The sequence below is a fragment of the Kogia breviceps genome, chromosome 1, assembly GCF_026419965.1.
Source record: "Kogia breviceps isolate mKogBre1 chromosome 1, mKogBre1 haplotype 1, whole genome shotgun sequence".
Classification (NCBI taxonomy): Eukaryota; Metazoa; Chordata; class Mammalia; order Artiodactyla; family Physeteridae; genus Kogia; species Kogia breviceps.
The window spans coordinates 84,181,795-84,201,214 of record NC_081310.1 but is presented as its reverse complement, the minus strand read 5'-3'; the positions used below and the strand labels follow the sequence as shown (position 1 = coordinate 84,201,214).

At 42.4% G+C, this 19,420-nt stretch overlaps 3 protein-coding genes across 4 annotated transcripts in view; 1 reads left to right on the top strand and 2 right to left on the bottom strand.

Annotated features, from left to right (window-relative positions):
* S100A9 (S100 calcium binding protein A9) overlaps positions 1-19,420 on the bottom strand; it is a 392,565-nt gene that overhangs the window by 350,778 nt on the left and 22,367 nt on the right. The window lies entirely within an intron of this gene.
* LOC131742289 (biogenesis of lysosome-related organelles complex 1 subunit 5-like) lies at positions 3,031-3,621 on the top strand. Its single transcript, XM_059039928.2, has one exon. The coding sequence runs from the start codon at positions 3,031-3,033 to the stop codon at positions 3,619-3,621; it is 591 nt and encodes a 196-aa protein (XP_058895911.1).
* On the bottom strand, positions 12,083-12,424 carry SPRR1B (small proline rich protein 1B). Of its 2 annotated transcripts, XM_067032217.1 has the most exons (2): positions 12,221-12,424; positions 12,083-12,163 (listed from the first exon to the last, which is right to left on the bottom strand). In XM_067032217.1, the coding sequence occupies exons 1-2, from the start codon at positions 12,422-12,424 to the stop codon at positions 12,083-12,085; spliced, it is 285 nt and encodes a 94-aa protein (XP_066888318.1). The 2 variants fall into 2 exon arrangements, with proteins under 2 accessions (XP_066888318.1, XP_058895959.1); XM_059039976.2 differs by having other exon boundaries at positions 12,083-12,424.

The window sequence follows — 19,420 nt, the reverse complement described above, 5'->3', positions numbered from 1 at the left end:
TATAAAGCGGAAACTAACACACCATTGTAAAGTAATTATACTCCAATAAAGGTGTTTTAAAAAAAAGAATCTTTTCCCACCCCAATGCTATAAGATTAGAAATAAACTACACGAAAAAAAGAACTTTTAAAAACACTAACATGTGGAGTCTAAACCATATGTACTAAACAACAAATGGATCACTGAAGAAATCAAGAAGAAATCAAAAAATACCTGGAGACAAAAGAAAATGAAAGCACAATGATCCAAACCTATGGGATGGAGCAAAAGCAGTTCTAAATACAACGTTTATCATAATACAATCCTACCTCAGGAAACAAGAAAAATCTCAAAAATACAACCTAACCTCCACCTAAAACAACTAGAGAAAGAAGAACAAACAAAACCTAACGTTAGTAGAAGGAAAGAAATCACACAGATCAGAGCAGTAATGAATGAAATAGAGACAAAGAAAACAATAGCAGAGATAAATGAACCTAAAAGCTTGTTCTTTGAAAAGATAAACACAATTGATAGACCTTTACTCAGATTCATCAAGAAAAAAGGGAGAGGACTCAAGTTAATAAAATTAGAAGTGAAAAAGGAGAAGATACAGATGACACCACAGAAATTCAAAGGATCATAAGACACTACTACAAGCAACTGTATGACAAAAAAATGAGTAACCTGGAAAAAATGGACAAATTCTTAGAAAGGTACAATCATCCAAGATGGAACCAGGAAGAAATAGAAAATGTGAACAGAACAATCACAAGTACTGTACTTGAATCTGGGATTTTAAAAAGACTCCCACAAACAAGAGTCCAGGACCTGATGGCTTCACAGGCAAATTCTATCAAACACTTAGAGAAGAGCTAACACTCATCCTTCTGAAACTCTTCCAAAAAATTGTAGAGGGAGGAAAACTCCCAAACTCATTCTGAGGCTATCATCACCCTGACACCAAAACCAGACAATGGTACCACAAAGAAAGAAAATTACAGGCCAATATCACTGATGAACATAGATGCAAAAATCCTCAACAAAGTACTAGCAATCTGAATCCAACAATACATTAAAAGGATCATACTCCATGATCAAATGGGATTTATCCCAGGGTTCCAAGGATTTTTCAACATCCACAAATCAATCAGTGTGATACACCGAATCAACAAACTGAAGAATACAAACCATAGGATAATCTCAATAGACGCAGAAAAAGCTTTTGACAAAATTCAGCACCCATTTATGATAAAAACTGTCCAGAAAGTGGGCAAAGAGAGAACATACCTCAACATAATAAAGGTCATACACAATAAACCAACAGCTAACATCATACTCAATGGTGAAAAGATGAAAGCATTTCCTCTAAGATCAGGAACAAGACAAAGAGGTCCACTCTCGCCACTTTCATTCAACATAGCTTTGGAAGTCCTAGCTATGGCAATCAGATAAGAGAAAGAAATAAAAGAATACAAATTGGAAAATAAGTTAAACTGTCACTGTTTGCAGATGACATGTTACTATACATAGTATTGTACTGGCATAAAGGCAGACTTACAGACCAATGGAATAGAATCGAGAGCCCAGAAATAAATCCACATGTATACCATCAACCAATCTTTGACAAAGGTGATAAGAATACATAATGAGGAAAGAACAGTCTCTTCAGCAAATGGTGTTTGGAAAACTGACCATTCACATGAAAAAAAAAAAGAATTGGACCCTTACCTTCCACCATTTACAAGAATCAACTCAAAATCAATTAAAGACTTAAATGTAAGACCTGAACCTATAAAACTCCTAGAAAGAAAACATAAGGGAAAACATTTGTGACACTGGTATTGACAATGATTTCATGGATCTGAAACCCAAAGCACAGGCAGCAAAAGCAAAAGTAGTCACTCGAAACCATATCAAACTAAAAAGCTTCTGCACAGTAAAGGAAATGATCAGCAGAGTGAAAAAGCAACCTACAGAATAGAAACCATATGTCTGATAAGGGGTTAATTTCCAAAATATATAAGGAATTCCTACAATTCAATAGCAAAACAAAAACAAATAACCCGATTAAAAAATAAGCAAAGAACTTGAACAGACATTTCTGCAAAGAAGAGATACAAATGGCCAACTGGTATGTAAAAGATTCTCAGCATCATTAATTAACAGGCAAATGCAAATCAAAAACTTTATCAGGGAAATGCCCTTGGTGGTTGTCTACTTTGTAACATATTCTTTGTAACAAATTTGTGTTTTCTTTTGCCTAGTTTCACTCCTCCTTAATCCCTTCTTCCTCCTCCTTAGATTATATTCCTGAAGCAGAAATTAGTTGCACGTAAGACTTTGTTGTAGACTCTGTTCTGTGGGGATCCAGGCTGGGACATGTCATGAAACACACGCTTTATTTGGAATGAAGAAAGAGAAACACAACTGCCCAGTGATGGAAATCAGTGCCTGGGTCAGAGAAATCATGTGATGGTTCCGTGTAGGAAACTTGGAATTGATCTAAGGCCCCTTTTTGGAGGCTCTGGAACTGGCTCTGGATCTAGGCCATTCATTAGAGTAGCCACTAGTCATACATAGCTATTTAAATTTAAATGTAAGCATTTGGGACCCAGAATGTGGAAGAGCAGCATGGTGAGACAGAATCTTGCTCATGGCTGAGCAATTGGAAGTCTGGTGCAGACCCTACACTGGCATATTTATGCATGCTTCTCTACACACAGATTCTGTTTCTGATTTATTTTTGTGGGATTTTAAACCCTCGGGTTGGCCCCAGGCTGTCTCAGTGAACCAGGCATTGGCTCTGGCACTCCAGGAGCATGCTCTTGTGTTCTAAGATCACTATCTCTGTTACCATCAGCATCCTGCTACTGTTCCTAGCTAACTTGGCCACCACCACCTAGCAGGATTCCACTCAAACTATTACAGGCCCACAATCATGGTAACACCGCCTTCATGAGATATGTCTACAGAATTTCACATTTCAAAACTTAGTAGAGTAGGTTTGCGCAGGCGCTGCGCGGCCGCGGGTGGGAGGAGCTGGCCGGGATGAGCTGCGGAGGGACGGAGACCCCCATGGTTTGTGAGGCCACCCAGGGCGGCGGCGGTGGCGGTGGCAAGAAGAAGGACTCGCTGGGGACCGCGGGCTCGCCAGCCCACCTCATTATCAAGGATCTTGGAGAAATTCATTCAAGGCTGTTAGATCACAGACCAGTTATCCAAGGTGAAGCCTGTTATTTTGTGAAAGAATTTGAAGAAAAACGTGGTCTTCGAGAAATGCGAGTTCTTGAAAATTTGAAGAACATGATCCATGAAACAAATGAACATACTCTTCCCACGTGTAGGGAAACAATGCAAGACAACTTAAACCAAGTTCTCCAGAGATTTCAAACAGCTACTGACTCGGTCTGTAGACTCCAACAGAGGGAACAGGAACGAAAAAAGATGCATAATGACCATTTAATAGCTAGTGAGAAACAGCATATAATGCAGCGGGAGGATTTCATGAAAGAACAACACAGCAAACAGACTGAAGTGGACGAAGAGCACAGGAAAGCCATGGAGAGGCTTAAGGAACAATACGCCGAGATGGAGAAGGGCCTGGCAAAATTTCCAGCCTTTGGAGAACTTGAACCATAACAGTGACAAACTGATGGGAAAACATTGCCTTCCCCTCAGAAACCGCTCCCACCAAACCGCTTAGCCTCTGCCTCAAGTTTAGCAATGTATTCAATGTCACTCTTCTGCAGGAAAAAGAAGCTGCTACCGGAGTCTTAGCTGTTTCCGAGAAGAAGAATGCCACATCTTCCCAGTTTTAAGTTCCTGTATCTGCCTATATCTCTAAATGGGGAGAAATAGGAGGAAAATGGTATAAACATGCTCTTTGTTAATGAGGATTGGTCTTAGTTTCCATTGATTATCTCCGAGAACTGTAAATACAGACTTCTTAGAAAAGTAATTTAATTCATTCTTATGCAGGGTTAATGTTACTTTATTATTGTGGCTCAGAAGGCCGATATGGTGGCTGCCTTTCAGAGCCTCCCTGGCTCTTGGAGGAGTGTGTATGGTGTTATTCCAAGAGTAATGTACTGAGAAACAACTGTCCTGGGAGCAGAGACCACATTGAAGAGAGTCAAAACTTTGTCTCTGCTCTTCAAAGAGAGCCACGTTGGTCTCTGAATTGGCCTGTTGGGAGAAGTTGCAGATTTTGCGTGGCAGCGTAATGCTCTGTTTCACTGGATGACAAGACATGCTTGTTAAGTTTGTGGCCTTCCACAACTTCATATTTTCAGCTTTTAAAATGTGCTCACAAGAAAATCTTACCAAAAATAGAGTTGACTTTTAACCTTTCCAAGAACCATAATCTTGCCCATAGATTTACCTCATTTTTACATATGTTTTGCTGTGGGTAAGCTTTGTGAGATAAATAATGCCTATACATGTTTCAACTGTTTAATGAGTAATCAGCAAAATCTGCCAAGGAGTCCCTCTGGAACCATACAAAGATTCTGGCTCTGAGTAAACCAGAAGTATTTGCCCACATGGCAAATGATCCATGTTAAATGTAAATCCTTTTTAGTGTTTAATGTCTGTTTTCATAAGGAAGTGTATTAAGATGAAACATGTACCAGTTCTGTCATCACTGTGATCTTTAAAAATCTGCATTTACCAATCCAATTGAGGAACGAAGTTGATTTTTTATTTGCCATAAACCAAGCAGAATTAAATGCAATAATTTCAAGAGATTTATGGCAAATGAATTTGAGGTATGGATAAATCTTTCAGGTCTTTTTAAAAATTGCTCTTCAGTAAAGAAAGGCACAAGAAAGAAAATATTCAACTCTTGTGTTATCTCAGTGTTGCTACTACAGAAAAGTGACAATGCTTGTTTGTGTAAATTTATGGCTTGCTGTCAAAGCTTCATTCTTGGCTGCATGTTGAAAATGTGATTAAAGTTAATAGAGGAGATGAAATAAGTATTTGAGATTTCTTTCAGTAACACTGAACTTCTGCCAACTCCCTCTATCTGCTGCTGTAGGCTTGACAGGTTCAGCCATCATCCTCTGGTACCTGGATGAAAAAGAGCACTTGCTGACATTCAGGCATGTTGGAATTTTCTTTCAGTGGATGGAAAAAGAAAACATACTTCCCAAAATATCCCACACATGAAAAGGGAGGGGAACCTTAAATGAAAATTCCTTTTGTACCGTAGGCAGTTTGGGGAGAGCCATTAATTGCCAATGCACCATTGAACAGACGTTGGAATCAGGAGATCAGGACTCTGTGTGAGCAGGAATGGTTCCTTAACTTGTGCAAAGATTTTTGACAGTGTTTGTTTATCTCATATGAATAATAAATACTTTACCATATGAGTTTGTATATACTATAGAAGGATCTAAGAGACTTCTTAAACCAAAATGATTTAATGGAATTTTTGAGCTTTAAACATTTATATTAAATTCTTTCTTTGTGACTTTCTTAGCTGTTCAGTATAGCTTCTAAAAGAGAGGGTTGCTTTTCTTTCCCTTTAATATTTTTAGTAGTGAACACTTTCACTTATATTTCCCAGTTTTTAAATCACTTTTGATATGTATTTTATTTATATATAAAAAGTAGCTTTAGTCATTACATAACATACAGCATTTCTGCTGTTGTGCTGTCAAGCAGAGAGAATATGGATTCTGTGTGCCTCACAGGATTAGTTTCTAATGATCAAACGAAATAATGTTTGTCAGGTTAAAGTGCTATAGAAATATTTGTTTTTAAATTCTAAGTATTTTTTATTTTTCCTCATGATTTCTTTTTTGACTTATATATGTGGATTTTTTTTCCATTTCCTAACATGTAGATTTTTAAGTTCTGTTCTTATTATTAATTTCTGCTTTCATTGGATTGTGGTCCAAGGATAGATTCATATAAGACTTGGGATGTTAAAATTTGTTGAGATTTGCCATCTGACCTAAAATATGCTAAGTTTTTGTAAATGTTGTGTTAATGCTTAAAAGTATGCGTATTTTCCAACTATTGGGTGTTCATTAGACCAAGCTTGTTAATTGTGTTGGTTAAATTTTCTCTGTTTTACTGTTTTTTTTTCTTCTACTTGATCTTTCAGATTCTGATATGTGTTAAAATTTCCTACTCTAGTGGATTTTCTGATTTCTCCCTGTAATTCTTTCAGTTTTTATTTCATATATTTTGAAGCTTTGTTATTAGGTACATACAAGTTTAGAATTGTTTATCTTTCAAGTTTAGAATTGAATCTTATATTTGTAGTCACAGCCTCTATTTCTAGTAATGTTTTTGTATCAGTTTATATTGCTTTAAAATCTGTTTCTAAAAGAGAGATTTATACAGGCCACACCAGCTGGTTAATAATTTGTAGGATATATATTTCTTTATTCTTCTGTTGGACCTTTAGATCATGTTTTCATGTGCCCCTTAAAAACTGTAACTAGATTTTTTTTCTTTCTATCTAATTATCTTTTAACTGGAGACTTTAATCCATTTACATTTGTTGAAATTACTAATATATTAGGATTTATTTATACAGTAAGTCTGCTACATATGAAGCTTCAAGGTGCGAATTTTCAAAGATTCGAACGTGCATTCTCCTGTCCAATCACATAAGCTAGTTCACGTGTCTTTCATACATTGAACACCTTGCTGTGCAACACGAGGAGCTTACTAATAAAGACCTGACAGAATTGGAGGCCCAGAGAAAGAACGAAGAGAGACAAGAGGAAGAAGAAGTAACTGAAGAACAGTAGAGATTCACAACACAGGAAATGACAAGGGGATTGTCTTTATTTGAGGAGGCACTTTTAGTTTTTGAGCACAGGACCCGAACGTAGAATGGTACACGAGGGTTGCAGCAGCCATTCAGAATGCGATCCAGTGCTACCGTGTCATCTGTGATGACAAAAAAAAGAGCTCCTACCCGGACATCACTGGATCGTTTTTACAAGAGGGTAGGTAGAATTGAATCCAGAAAGGAACCAGAACCTGTGCCATCAACATCAGGTGTGAGTGAAATTGCAGCTTGCCCTCCGTCTCGTATTGTTGATGATCCTTCAGCTCTACCATCTCCCACCTCCTCTCCTCTTCCAGTCAATAACTCTTCTTGCCTGTTAACTCGATGCCAGCCCCTGCATGCCAGCTGTTGTACTGTACTACTGTACTTTTCAAGGTACTGTGCTGTGAGATTAAAAATGTTTTCTTTAAAAAACAAAAAAAAAACAAAAAACAAAACTTAGTAGAACTTGAATAGCATGCACTGACTTAGTGGATTATACCAATCACTTGAATGCTTCTCTTACTTCTTACTGTGTAGGGTTTGTAAATCAGATATGAATGAAATAACCTCATACATTATTTACTAGTACAACTTGGTGCCACTGCCTTGATTCTTGCTAAAATGTCAGGAATTTTACCTTTTCTCCCCATTCATATTGAACCATCTGTACAATAACAGTACAGTAAAAAGACAAACTATCTTATTATTTTGTTATCAGTCTTGACATCACAGACTCCCTAATAAGATCTCAGGGACCCCCAGGGACATACAGGTCATACTTTGAGAATTGTTGGTCTAGCATACTATGTATAATGTGCCTAGATTTGCAAAAATAAGGCAACTCCTACTTTTGGTCCAGCCACATTGGCCCCTGAGACAAGGCAACTATACAAAGCCTTGAGATGCAGAGAACCTAAAATCTCACAAATTACTATCTCAATAAAAGTAGCCTCGCAGGGCTGTCATATGCTGGAGAAGAGTCAGGTTGAAGGAGGGTTAAACAGCTCCTGTGGATTTGAGAAATAAGATCAACTATTAAAAGAGAAAAGTTCAACTTACTACCCATTTGTGTACCCTATTCTCACAGAAATTGGAAAATTGGTTATTTATGTGTAAGGTGTTTTTTTTTAAATGCAGATATCTGATATTTACATAGGGGTATATCTTTAAATAGGGAAGGCTGTCTCCAAAAAGTTGTGGGTCTCAGAACCACAGAGTACCCGAGGTGAGAGACTCCTTATTCTTTGCGTAAATTACTCACTCTGTCCGATCTTCTGACTTGCCTCTGAAAAGTATCATTGCATTCTTCACCTATCACCCATATGAAGGTAACAATGCCAGTTCCACTTAAGAAAATCCTTTAAATACATCTCCACCCTTCAGTATATACTTTTTTCTTTGTTGAAATTCTATGTGACAAAATGGAAAATATACATAAATCACTTCTGCTGCCTTTCAAAGCATGATGATTATCTCAAGAAAAAGCCTTTGTGCCACTGAATTTTGATCTGAACTAGCTGTTCTTCATGAAGCATAAACATAATTTTTACTTGAAAGAATGACTGATGAGCAAACTGTGGTTAGTCAGACTTGGGTATTAGGCAGACATTTCTTCAGCAATGAATTAATTGAACCTGTCACTTAAAGGAAAACAGCTCACAGTATTTGTGGCAGTCAGACCCTAAGGTGACTCCCCAACAGTTCCCTTCCTGCCATTTATGCTTTAGGTAATCCCCTCCCCTTGAGTGTGGACCTGTGATCTGTTACCTGCTTCTGACCAATGGATTACAGAAAAGGAGAGGGGATACCACTCTTGTGATTTTGTAGTGTATGTGACTCTGACTAACAGACTGGAGCTAGACACCCCCTTTGCAGGTTTGATGAATCAAGAGCCTATGTGCCCATGTTGGAGAAGTTCACTTGGCAAGGAATTTCAGACAGCCTCTAGGAACTGCAGGTGGATTCTAGGACCTGAGAGAGGATTCCATTGGACAGCAGCAAAAAGCTGGAGCCACGAGGAAATCAATATTGCCAACAACCTGAATGAGCTTGGAAATTGGCCACAGCCTTGCCAACATCTTAATGGCAACCTATGAGACCCTGAGCAGAGGACCCAGCTAAGGCATGCCTCACACTCCTAACCCCTGGAAGCCATGAGATAACAAATATGCATTATTTTAAGATGCTAATTTTGTTGTCACTTGTTAAACAACAATAGAAAATTAAACAGCATTTATTGCCATTGATAAAATGTGAACTTTTAAGCAAAATTATAATTTTGGAAGACATACTGTCTTGGTCACTTGATTAAACTATGAGCTTCACAACTTCCAACACTTTTTTAACACCTTTATTGGAATATAATTGCTTTACAGTGGTGTGTTAGTTTCTACTGTATAACAAAGTGAATCAGCTATACGTATACATATATCCCCATATCCCCTCCTTGTTGAGCCTCCCTCCTACCCTCCCTGTCCCACCCCTTTAGGTCGTCACAAAGCACCAAGCTGATCTCCCTGTGCTATGCAGCTGCTTCCCACTAGCTATCTATTTTAAATTTGGTAGTGTATATATGTCAGTGCTACTCTCTCACTTCGTCCCAGCTTACCTTTCCCCCTCCCCGTGTCCTCAAGTCCATTCTCTACGTCTGCGTCTTTATTCCTGTCCTGCCCCTAAGTTCTTCAGAACCTTTTTTAAAAATTCCATATATATGTGTTAGCATACGGTATTTGTTTTTCTCTTTCTGACTTACTTCACTCTGTATGACAGTCTCTAGGTCTATCCACCTTACTGCAGAAAAACTCAATTTCGTTTCCTCTTTTTTTTTTTTAACATCTTTATTGGAGTATAATTGCTTTACAATGGTGTGTTAGTTTCTGCTTTATAACAAAGTGAATCAGCTATACATATACATATATCCCCATATCTCTTCCCTCTTGCGTCTCTCTCCCTCCCACCCTCCCTATCTCACACCTCTAAGTGGTCACAAAGCACGGAGCTGATCTCCCTGTGCTATGCAGCTGCTTCCCACTAGCTATCTATTTTACATTTGGTAGTATATATAAGTCCATGTCACTCTCTCACTACATCCCAGCTTACCCTTCCCCCTCCCCGTGTCCTCAAGTCCATTCTCTAGTAGGTTTGTGTCTTTACTCCCATCCTGCCCCTAGGTTCTCCATAACTTTTCCTTTTATTTTTTTTAATTGAAATATAATTGACATACAATATATTAGTTTCAGTTGTACAACATAGTGATTCAACTTTAATATATACATTACAAGTTGATCATCACAGTGTCTAGTAACCATCTGCCACCATGAAATTATTGCAATATTATTGACAATATTTGCTCAGCTGTTCATTACTTTCCTGTGACTTATTTATTTTATAACTGGAAGTTTGTACCTCTTAATTCCCTTCACCTATTTTGCCTATCTCCTCAAACCCTTCCCTTTGGTGACCCCCAGTTTGTTCTCTGTATCTATGAATCTTTCTGTTTTCTTTTCTTTTTTGCAGATTTCACATATTAGTGAAATCATACAGTATTTGTCTTTCTCTGTGTGAGTTATCTCAAGATAATACCCTCTATGTCCATCCACGTTGCCACAAATGGCAAGATTTCATTCTTTATTATGGCAGAGTAATAGTCCATTGTATATGTATACACCACATCTTCTCTATCCATTCATCTATCACTGGACACTTAGGTTGCATTTTATCAATATATCTTAATGATCTGCTCTCCCTCAACTTTATGCTGACTTTTTTTTGTGTGTGTGTGTGTGGTACACGGGCGTCTCACTGTTGTGGCCTCTCCCGTTAAGTAGCACAGGCTCCGGATGCGCAGGCTTAGCGGCCATGGCTCACAGGCCCAGCCGCTCCACAGCATGTGGGATATTTCCGGACCAGGACACGAACCCGCGTCCCCTGCATCGGCAGGCATACTCTCAACCACTGTGCCACCAGGGAAGCCCCTATGCTGACTTTTTGTCTCATATGGATTAACACCTTTCCCTTCTGAAACCTGCCTAAAATTTTCTTTCTCTTTTTTATTTGCTGCATTTACTTTCATGTTCTGCTGTGAGAGGTACCGTGTGTGAGTGTGTGTGTGTGTGTGTGTGTGTGTGTGTGTGTGTGTAGAAAGAAAGGGAGAGAGAGAGAAGGTGCATGTGTGCCTCTGTGTCAGTGTGTATTTGTGTGAGTGTATTTTCATATGGGAGAGGGGGTGAAGATCAACCTCTCAGACTCCTCCTAAGGCACACACTGTGGATACTACTCTCCTTCCTGCTACAGCATTGGGGTCTTCATATTGGGGATTCAGTGAAAGAAAAAAAAAAAGACTAAGTTGATTGAATCAGTGTGTGTGTGTGTGTGTGTGTGTGTGTGTCTGTGTGTGTGTGTGTGTGTGTTTTGTAATTTGGGGGATCTGTGTGTGTCTCTCTCTGTATGTGAGTGTATGGGTAGGTATGTGTTTGTGGATGTAGATGTGTGTGTCTCTGTCTGTGAGTGTGAGTATTTAAGAGCTTGGCTCCATGTGTTGGGGCATCAGGAAGGGAGGATGAGTGAAGAATAGATAATCATGTTGGAATAATAATAATAATAATAATAAAGAAATAAGAACAGAATAAAGGCAATTTGGGTGCATGGACTCAGAGTCAGAGATGGCCTGAAGCAGCCACCATCTACACTCAGATATGAAGAATATACTCAAGGGCAAGAAGACAGCCCTGCTCTAGCTCAGGCTGCTCAAAGTAACAGGATGTGATGGCCTTGCCTGCTTTCCCAGTGCCAACCCAGCAATGCCCGTGAGTACAACCATCACACACACACACACACACACACACACACACACACACACACACACACATTCCTAGTGCTGAGATCAGGCACTTTCTGATCGCAGCCCTCACAACCAGCCCTCACTGTGTGCCGTTCCTGCTTCAGGTGAAAGAAACTTGAAGAAAGCCGAGTAGGCCAATGACATACATAGCCAGTTATGGAGTTTAAAGTGATTTAGTGGGGGCAGAGCAGGAAAATTCACTTGATTCCACTGACCCCAATATCCCTCTTCAGATGAGCCCTGAGCAGCCAGAAAACTAGCTCAGCCAATGAGCCTTTCAGCCTTATTCAAAGGCTCAGGAGCCCTCCAGACTGAGTGTGAGGAAAACAGTTGTAGAGAGTGCAAAGAGAGAAGGGTTATGACTCAGGATGACAGCACATTAATTGTAAATGGGATGCAGAAGTAGAATGGGAGAGGAGATTCAGCATCTGGTGGGTGGCTCCTCAAGGGCTTGGATGTGGACCAAATTACTTCTGCTTGGTCTTCTGCTGAGCTGGCCCTGGGATAACTGGTGAAGGACATGGCTCTGGAACTTTGGGGTGGCCAGGCTCTGGAACTTTGGGGTGGCCAGGCTCTGGAACTTTGGGGTGGCCCGGCTCTGGAACTTTGGGGTGGCAGGGCTCTGGAGACTTTGGTTGGCATGGCTCAGGAAACTTGGGGTGACAGGGCTCTGGCATTTTGGTGTGGCATGTTTCCTTGGTTTCAGGGACACATGGTTCCTGGGGTGGAGGCTGGCAGGGCTGTTTCACCTGCTGCTGCTGAGGCTCGGGGGGTGGGATGCAAGGCTTCTTCTGCTGGTAGGAACTCATGCTTTAAAGTAGGCTGGACCTAGAGACAGAAAAGCTGACTCAATGATTTGATTAAACAGAGAAGAAACCAAGTTAAATACCAAATAGATTTCATTTCAGTTCCCTTTAGATGAGAGAGCCTCTCCTCCCCTCTAGCTATATACATGAGAATTAAAATATGCTTTGAAATTTCTGGGTCGTTTCAAGAGGAAAAACTTAAAGATAATTCGTTCTGCTCCGTTTCAGTGGGATTCATTGGCTCATTCCTTGGATCTGTTTCTTCCCAGACATGTCATATCCCTCACTGACACCTACCCAAGACCACATATTAAGTCTTTTGAAAAGTGATAATGTAGAAACAACTGCAGCACACACACCCCTAGTACCACACAGAACACCTTGCGACTTACAGGATGACTCTATGTGAATCTGAGCTCCTACGACTTCACACTGGCCTTGCATTCACTATCCTCTCTGAAATGCTTCCCTTCCTATCTCTGTCTAAATACTCCTCCATCATAGCTCACTCATGTGCCATCACTGGGAGCTCTTCTTGGGCACAGCTCCCCCAAACTGCCACCACCCTTCCCTGCACCCCCACACACACCTGTCTTATCTACTTTGCATTTCATCTACGTGTGTGTACATGCGTTATCTTCCCTGCTAGGTTGTAAGTTTGTTGAGTAAGTTCTGTGACCATCTGATTCCTCCACAGTGCCTAGCATCATGACTTAAATATAATAAATGTTGAGTAGAGATCCATCTTATGAATTAAATTTTTTATAATAAGTTGTCATAAACAGAGAGAATAATGGTGTTGCTGAGTGTTTCCTGAGTCTGAGTTCTAGTTGTAACACTGTTACTAATTTACTATGGGAACTTGAACAAATCTGTCCCCTTCCCTGACCCCTAGTTCCACAGCTGTCCACTGAGGTGGCTGGCTTCACCAGCTCCAAGGTCCCTTCAAGCCCAAACTGTATTTCATTTAAAATAAAGATGTCCCAATATTCTCTCTCTCCAATTAATATCCTGCTTCAGAGTATTATTAATTATTAATGACTCTTACTCATCTTTGTCTTTGTCCATTTTCCAACAGTGAAGAAATAAAAATTTCAAATGAATTCCAATCAGAGACTCACCTGATACACAGAGAAGGAGCAGTTGTCTGGTTGCTACCGCCTGATGTGAAGTCAACAGCCAGCAGGCTTTTTATGCAATGAATGAGCTCTGCCTCAAGGAAATACAAACACCCAAGGCCCCTCTGTTTTCATTCCTTACCTGGCAAACATGATTCACCCCATTCCTCTCAATTACCAGTTGGCTCAGCTTTTGTGATGAAAACCACCCTCTTGGCTGTCTGACAATGATGTCACCTGGGACTCATTCCTGCTGCCACCCACCCCTTGGACTCAAATATAGGGCCTGTGTTGGGGGACAGGTGAGCCATAGGGTTCCTGAAGGGATTAATGAGTTAACTCTGTAGGAAGAGCTGAGTGCTTTTGTGGTCTTGCCGCCTTCCTGCTCTCTTTTCCCTTGAGATGGTTGTTCCTCAAGTTCTGTGGGATGGATACATTTGAGCACGTGAATAAGTGGGAATGGAAGGGGAGCAGAGGAACTGAGGTGGGCACGAGTTGTCTGCCTTATAAAGGCAGGTGCTAGAGATCATGGAATTGACTGGTTATAGACTCCTTGTCTGGAATATCCTAGGCCCTTATATCAATCCCTTCCATCTTTCTCCTAATTCCACTGAACTACATACATTTGGAATTACTTAATTATCACTCCCCCACCAACCCTACCCCTCTCTGACTGGTTGCTAATCTGGGTAAACCTGCTCTGCTTTCACCAACCACACCCTCACCCTTCTCCTTCTTCAGAGATTTTCAAGAGCTAATTCCTCTTCTGGGATAGACTTTTCCCTCCACTCCACCCAGCCTTCTGGTCATGGCCCTTCCCTCTTTCTTAACACAACCCTCTCTCCTTACCCCCACCTGAAAACATGCAAGGCTTTTCTAACCACCTTCACCACAAGCCCATCCATGGAGCCCTCAGGGATGAATCCTCCCCCGCCTCTTGCCCACTTTCAACTCCAGACCCAACACCTGAGGATCTTGCAGGCTGCAATGTTTTTCTCCTCTCTCTCGCTCTGTATAATTTGGGAGCTTTCTGAGCATCAGAGCTGTATCTGCTCAAAACAGCGGTGTTCCCATGGTAATATTTGTATCCTCATTCATTCAACAAACATTAATCAAGTCCTTAATATACACCAGTCATATCTCATTCTAGGAGCTATCCCAGTACGAAGACCCCTCCCCCTCAGCAGAGTAGGAACCTCCTAGGGCAAGGTACTCAGCCTAGTTCACAATCACTAGTTTCATGGATCTCAGAGACCCTCACTGAGTCCACACTCCTCAAGTGATAACTGAGTTTGATGACACAAAAGGTGAAATAACTCACCCAAGATCAAACAATAGACCCCATGAGAAAAGGATTTCTACACAGAAATCCTATGTTCACCTTTGTCCTAACCCACCCTTGCTCCTAATGCCTACAGAGGAAATTAAGTCCAGGCAGGAAAATGATTAAAGGTGGAAAGGGGCAGCTCAGCCTTCCTGGTTTGGAGCTCGGCCTACTCACAGGCCTGGGAAAGCATTGTGTGAGTGGCAATGTGAGGTCAGAAAGAGCCCTGCCTTTTGGGTAAGCCCTTAATATTTGCTAAGATGAATCCCCTTAAGTAAGAATAAAGATGCTTAATGTTTGAAGTGGCTCTGGAGATAAACAGAAGTTATTTCCAGCACTCCTGAAAATAGGAGGGGGCATGAGTTAGCATACATGGAAGTAAAGGACTCATTTAGTTTATCATCACTCAGTGGACAAGGGTCTGAGAGAGGAAGGGAAAGGCTGAAATAATAAAATGCTTGTTTTGAACCAGATTGCTTTCACTCTGGAGGAGGTCCAGGGTAGCATAGTGACAGAGCCTGGGTACCCTGAGCAGTAATAGCATTCAGGATGGCAGAAGGTGAGTAGCCTCTGAGCACCTGCCCAGGTACACCTTCCCTCCATGATGGCTGGATCCTGAAGAGTCTCCTTGCCATGGACTTTTCTGGGGACATAAGAATAGGGATCCCCTGAGTCCTTACACTGACATTTTCCTCTGATCAACAACATGAAACTGAAGTCACTGCTTCAGAGTTGTCCTCAAAACACAATATGTTACTAGGTGTGGCTTTGGAAAATCCTAATCACCCTTAAAACCCAGACGTGTGGATAGTTCCTCCTTCCCCTGCCCCCAGACAAATACTTAAATGTTTATAGAGCACCTGCTCGTTCCACAGGTGGTCACCTCTTATGATCCTGAGTCCTGGATGAGCCTCCCAATGTGTCCCTATAGCCATTGGTCCACATGCATCCTTACATGGTGCCTGGTATGTAGTAGCTGCTCAGTGCTTGGCGATTGTAGAATGAATGACTGACTGACTAACTGAATGAATGAATGAATGGGAGAATGTATGGCATTATTTGATTTCTGAGAAGTCTCTCTCTTTTAGGAGGAGTTAAGAGGAAGAGTAAGGTCTCAGCAAAGGACAGACAGCTTCTGATGCCTTCTCCACCCAATGTTCATTGTCAGTCAGTTGAATAACTCACCTCCCTCTGGGCTACTACTAGCACCATGACCACAGCTGAGCTCCATGCCTCTTGCCTCAGTTTAGCTCCCCCCTGGGCTTAGACTAGGTCCCTCTCTTCACTCAAACTCCCTCTCAAAAGCCCCTGACAGAGGCAGCTCCAGGCAGAACCTGCTGCTGCATCTGGTAGGATTCTCAGCCTCAAGGAAACTGCTTCCTCCTCTCTGTCCTGTGGTGTCACCCAGCTTGTCTCAGGCCCTGTAGGATATGAACTTAGCTCTGAAGCTGGGGTACTCTGTGCCCTCCCTGGGCCTTGGCACTGGATGCAAAGGAATTTCCCTGTCATGCAGTACCTCGCCCTGGCCAGACTCTCCTGCCTGCCTCGACTTGTGCTTCCTGTACCCCACCCCACACTGTTCTGGATCCCGACTCTGGAATTTTCCCTTGACTCCTGACATCATTCTCCCTGTTTGTTCATCTGAATCTCACCCAATGGGTAGTGTTAAATATGCTCTCGCTTTCAGAGAAACTCTGTTTCTTCATCATCAGGGTTGGGTTAGCTGCTGAATCTGGCCCCACAAACTCCTCACATAAAGAAAGGGGAAACTGTGTGGCTTCTGATGGTAAGTACATCTCCCAGAATTTCTCAACCTTTCACAGAATCCCCTTTTGTTAAAACACAGGAGGCTGCTGCTCTTTCCCAGTCAAAACCTGGCTTCCCTCTGGACCAGCTGGGGGATCTTACCTCCACTAGCTCTGAGTGTGCCTGAGGTTCATCACTCATGTACAGAGCAGGGAAGAGGGAGCCCTGAGCCTATGAACACAGTGCTCAAGCCCTTCCTTTTCTGACTTGGGACACTCCCTCCTCCTTTACTTCTCCAAGGCCCAGAGCATGCAGAGACTGCCACACTGAATTCGAAAGCCAGTCATTTTACCATAGGAACCCATATTTAATATATGGTAACATCTGGAAACAAGTGAGAGTTTTACTGTCACCCTCCCCCCGGATGACTGTGAGGAGCTCAGGAGACCAGAATGTTGGCTGCACATTTCAGGCTAGGATGATTAAAGGAAAACAAAGTCTCTATAACACACATTGTCTCCCATCTGAAAAAGAGGAGGAGAAAAAGAAGAAACACCAGATCCCAGGTGTTTAGAAGCTTCCTGAACACTTTGACACAGCAGGCAGGAAAGCGATGTTTGCCAGCATGGATGCTGAGGTGGAGAGAGCACTGAAGTCTTAGCTCTAGAGAGCCCCTACCCAACCCTGTCATCAGGGACAAGAGACAAAAGGGGTAGAGAAGGAACTCACTCCAGGCTTCACAGTTGCTTTTTTTTAAATTGGAGTGAAATTGATTTAAAATGCTCTGTTAGAGGAGCTTCTAGATGGCGGAAGAGTAAGACACGGAGATCACCTTCCTTACCACACATACATCAGAAATACGTCTACATGTGGAACAGCTCCTACAGAACACCCACTGAACGCTGACAGAAGACAGAAGACATCAGACCTCCCAAAAGGCCAGAAACTCCCCACGTACCTGGGTAGGACAAAAGAAAAAAGAAAAAAACAGAGACAAAAGAATAGGGACGGGACATGCACTAGTGGGAAGGAGCTGTGAAGGAGGAAAGGTTTCCACACACTAGAAACCCCTTCGCAGGTGGAGACTGCAGGTGGCAGAGGGGAGAAGCTTCGGAGCCGTGGAGGAGAGCGCAGCCACAGGGGTGCAGAGGGCAAAGCGGAGAGATTCCCGCACAGAGGATCGGTGCCGACCAGCACTCACCAGCCCTAGAGGCTTGTCTGCTCACCTGCCAGGGCGGGCGGGGCTGGGAGCTGAGGCTCGGGCTTCAGTCGGATCGCAGGGAGAGGACTGGAGATGGCAGTGTGAAAACAGCGTGAAGGGGTTAGTGCAACACGGCTAGCCGGGAGGGAGTCCAGGGAAAGGTCTGGACCTGCCGAAGAGGCAAGAGACTTTTTCTTGCCTCTGTTTCCTGGTGCACGAGGAGAGGGGATTAAGAGCGCCGCTTACAGGAGCTCCAGAGACGAGCACGAGCCGCGTCTATCAGCGCGGACCCCAGAGACGGGCATGAGACACTAAGGCTGCTGCTGCTGCCACCAAGATGCCTGTGTGCGAGCACAGGTCACTATCCACACCTCCCCTTCCGGGAGCCTGCGCAGCCCACCACTGCCAGGGTCCCGTGATCCAGGGACAACTTCCCCGGGAGAACACATAACGTTCCTCAGGCTGGTGCAAGTTCTTGTTGACCTCTGCCGCCGCAGGCTCGCCCCACATCTGCACCCCTCCCTACCCCCGGCCTGAGTGAGCCAGAGCCCCCGAATCAGCTTCTCCTTTAACCCTGTCCTGTCTGAGCGAAGAACAGACGCCCTCAGGCAACCTACACGCACAGGCGGGTGCAAATTCAAAGCTGAACCCTGGGAGCTGTGCGAGCAAAGAAGAGAAAGGAAAATTTCTTCCAGCAGCCTCAGGAGCAGTGGATTAAATCTCCACAATCAACTTGATGTACCCTGCATATGTGGAATACCTGAATAGACAACAAATCATCCCAAACTGAGGAGGTGGTCTTTGGGAGTGAAGATATATCTATTTTTTCCCTTTTTCTCTTTTTGTGAGTGAGTATGTATATGATTCTGTCTGTGATTTTGTCAGTGTAGCTTTGCTTTTACCATTTGTCCTATGGTTCTATCTGTCCATTTTTGGTTTTATTTATTTTTTTTACTTAATTTTTTTTTTCTTAACAAGTTTTATTTTAATAACTTTATTTCATTTTTTCTTTCTTTCTTTCTTTCGTTCGTTCATTCGTTCTTCCTTATTTCTTTCTTTCTTTTCCTTTTTTCTTTCTTTCTTGCTTGCTTGCTTGCTTGCTTTCTATTTTTTATCCCTTTTACTCTGAGCTGTGTGGATGAAAGGCTCTTGGTGCTCCAGCCAGGCGTCAGGACTGTGCCTCTGAGGTGGGAAAACCAACTTCAGGACACTGGTCCAAAAGAGACCTCCCAGCTCCACAAAATACCAAATGGCAAAAATCCTCCAGAGTTCTCCATCTCATGCCAAGACCCAGCTTCACTCAAACACTAGCAAGCTACAGTGCTGGACACCCTATGCCAAACAACTAGCAAGAAAGGAAGACAACCACATCCATCAGCAGAGAGGCTGCCTAAAATCATAATAAGGACACAGACACCCCAAAACACACCACCAGACCTGGACCTGCCCACCAGAAAGACAAGATCCAGCCTCATCCACCAGAACACAGGCACTAGTCCCCTCCACCAGGAAGCCTACACAACCCACTGAACCAACCTAAGCCACTGGGAACAGGCACCAAAAACAATGGGAACTACGAACCTGCAGCCTGCAAAAAGGAGACCCCAAAC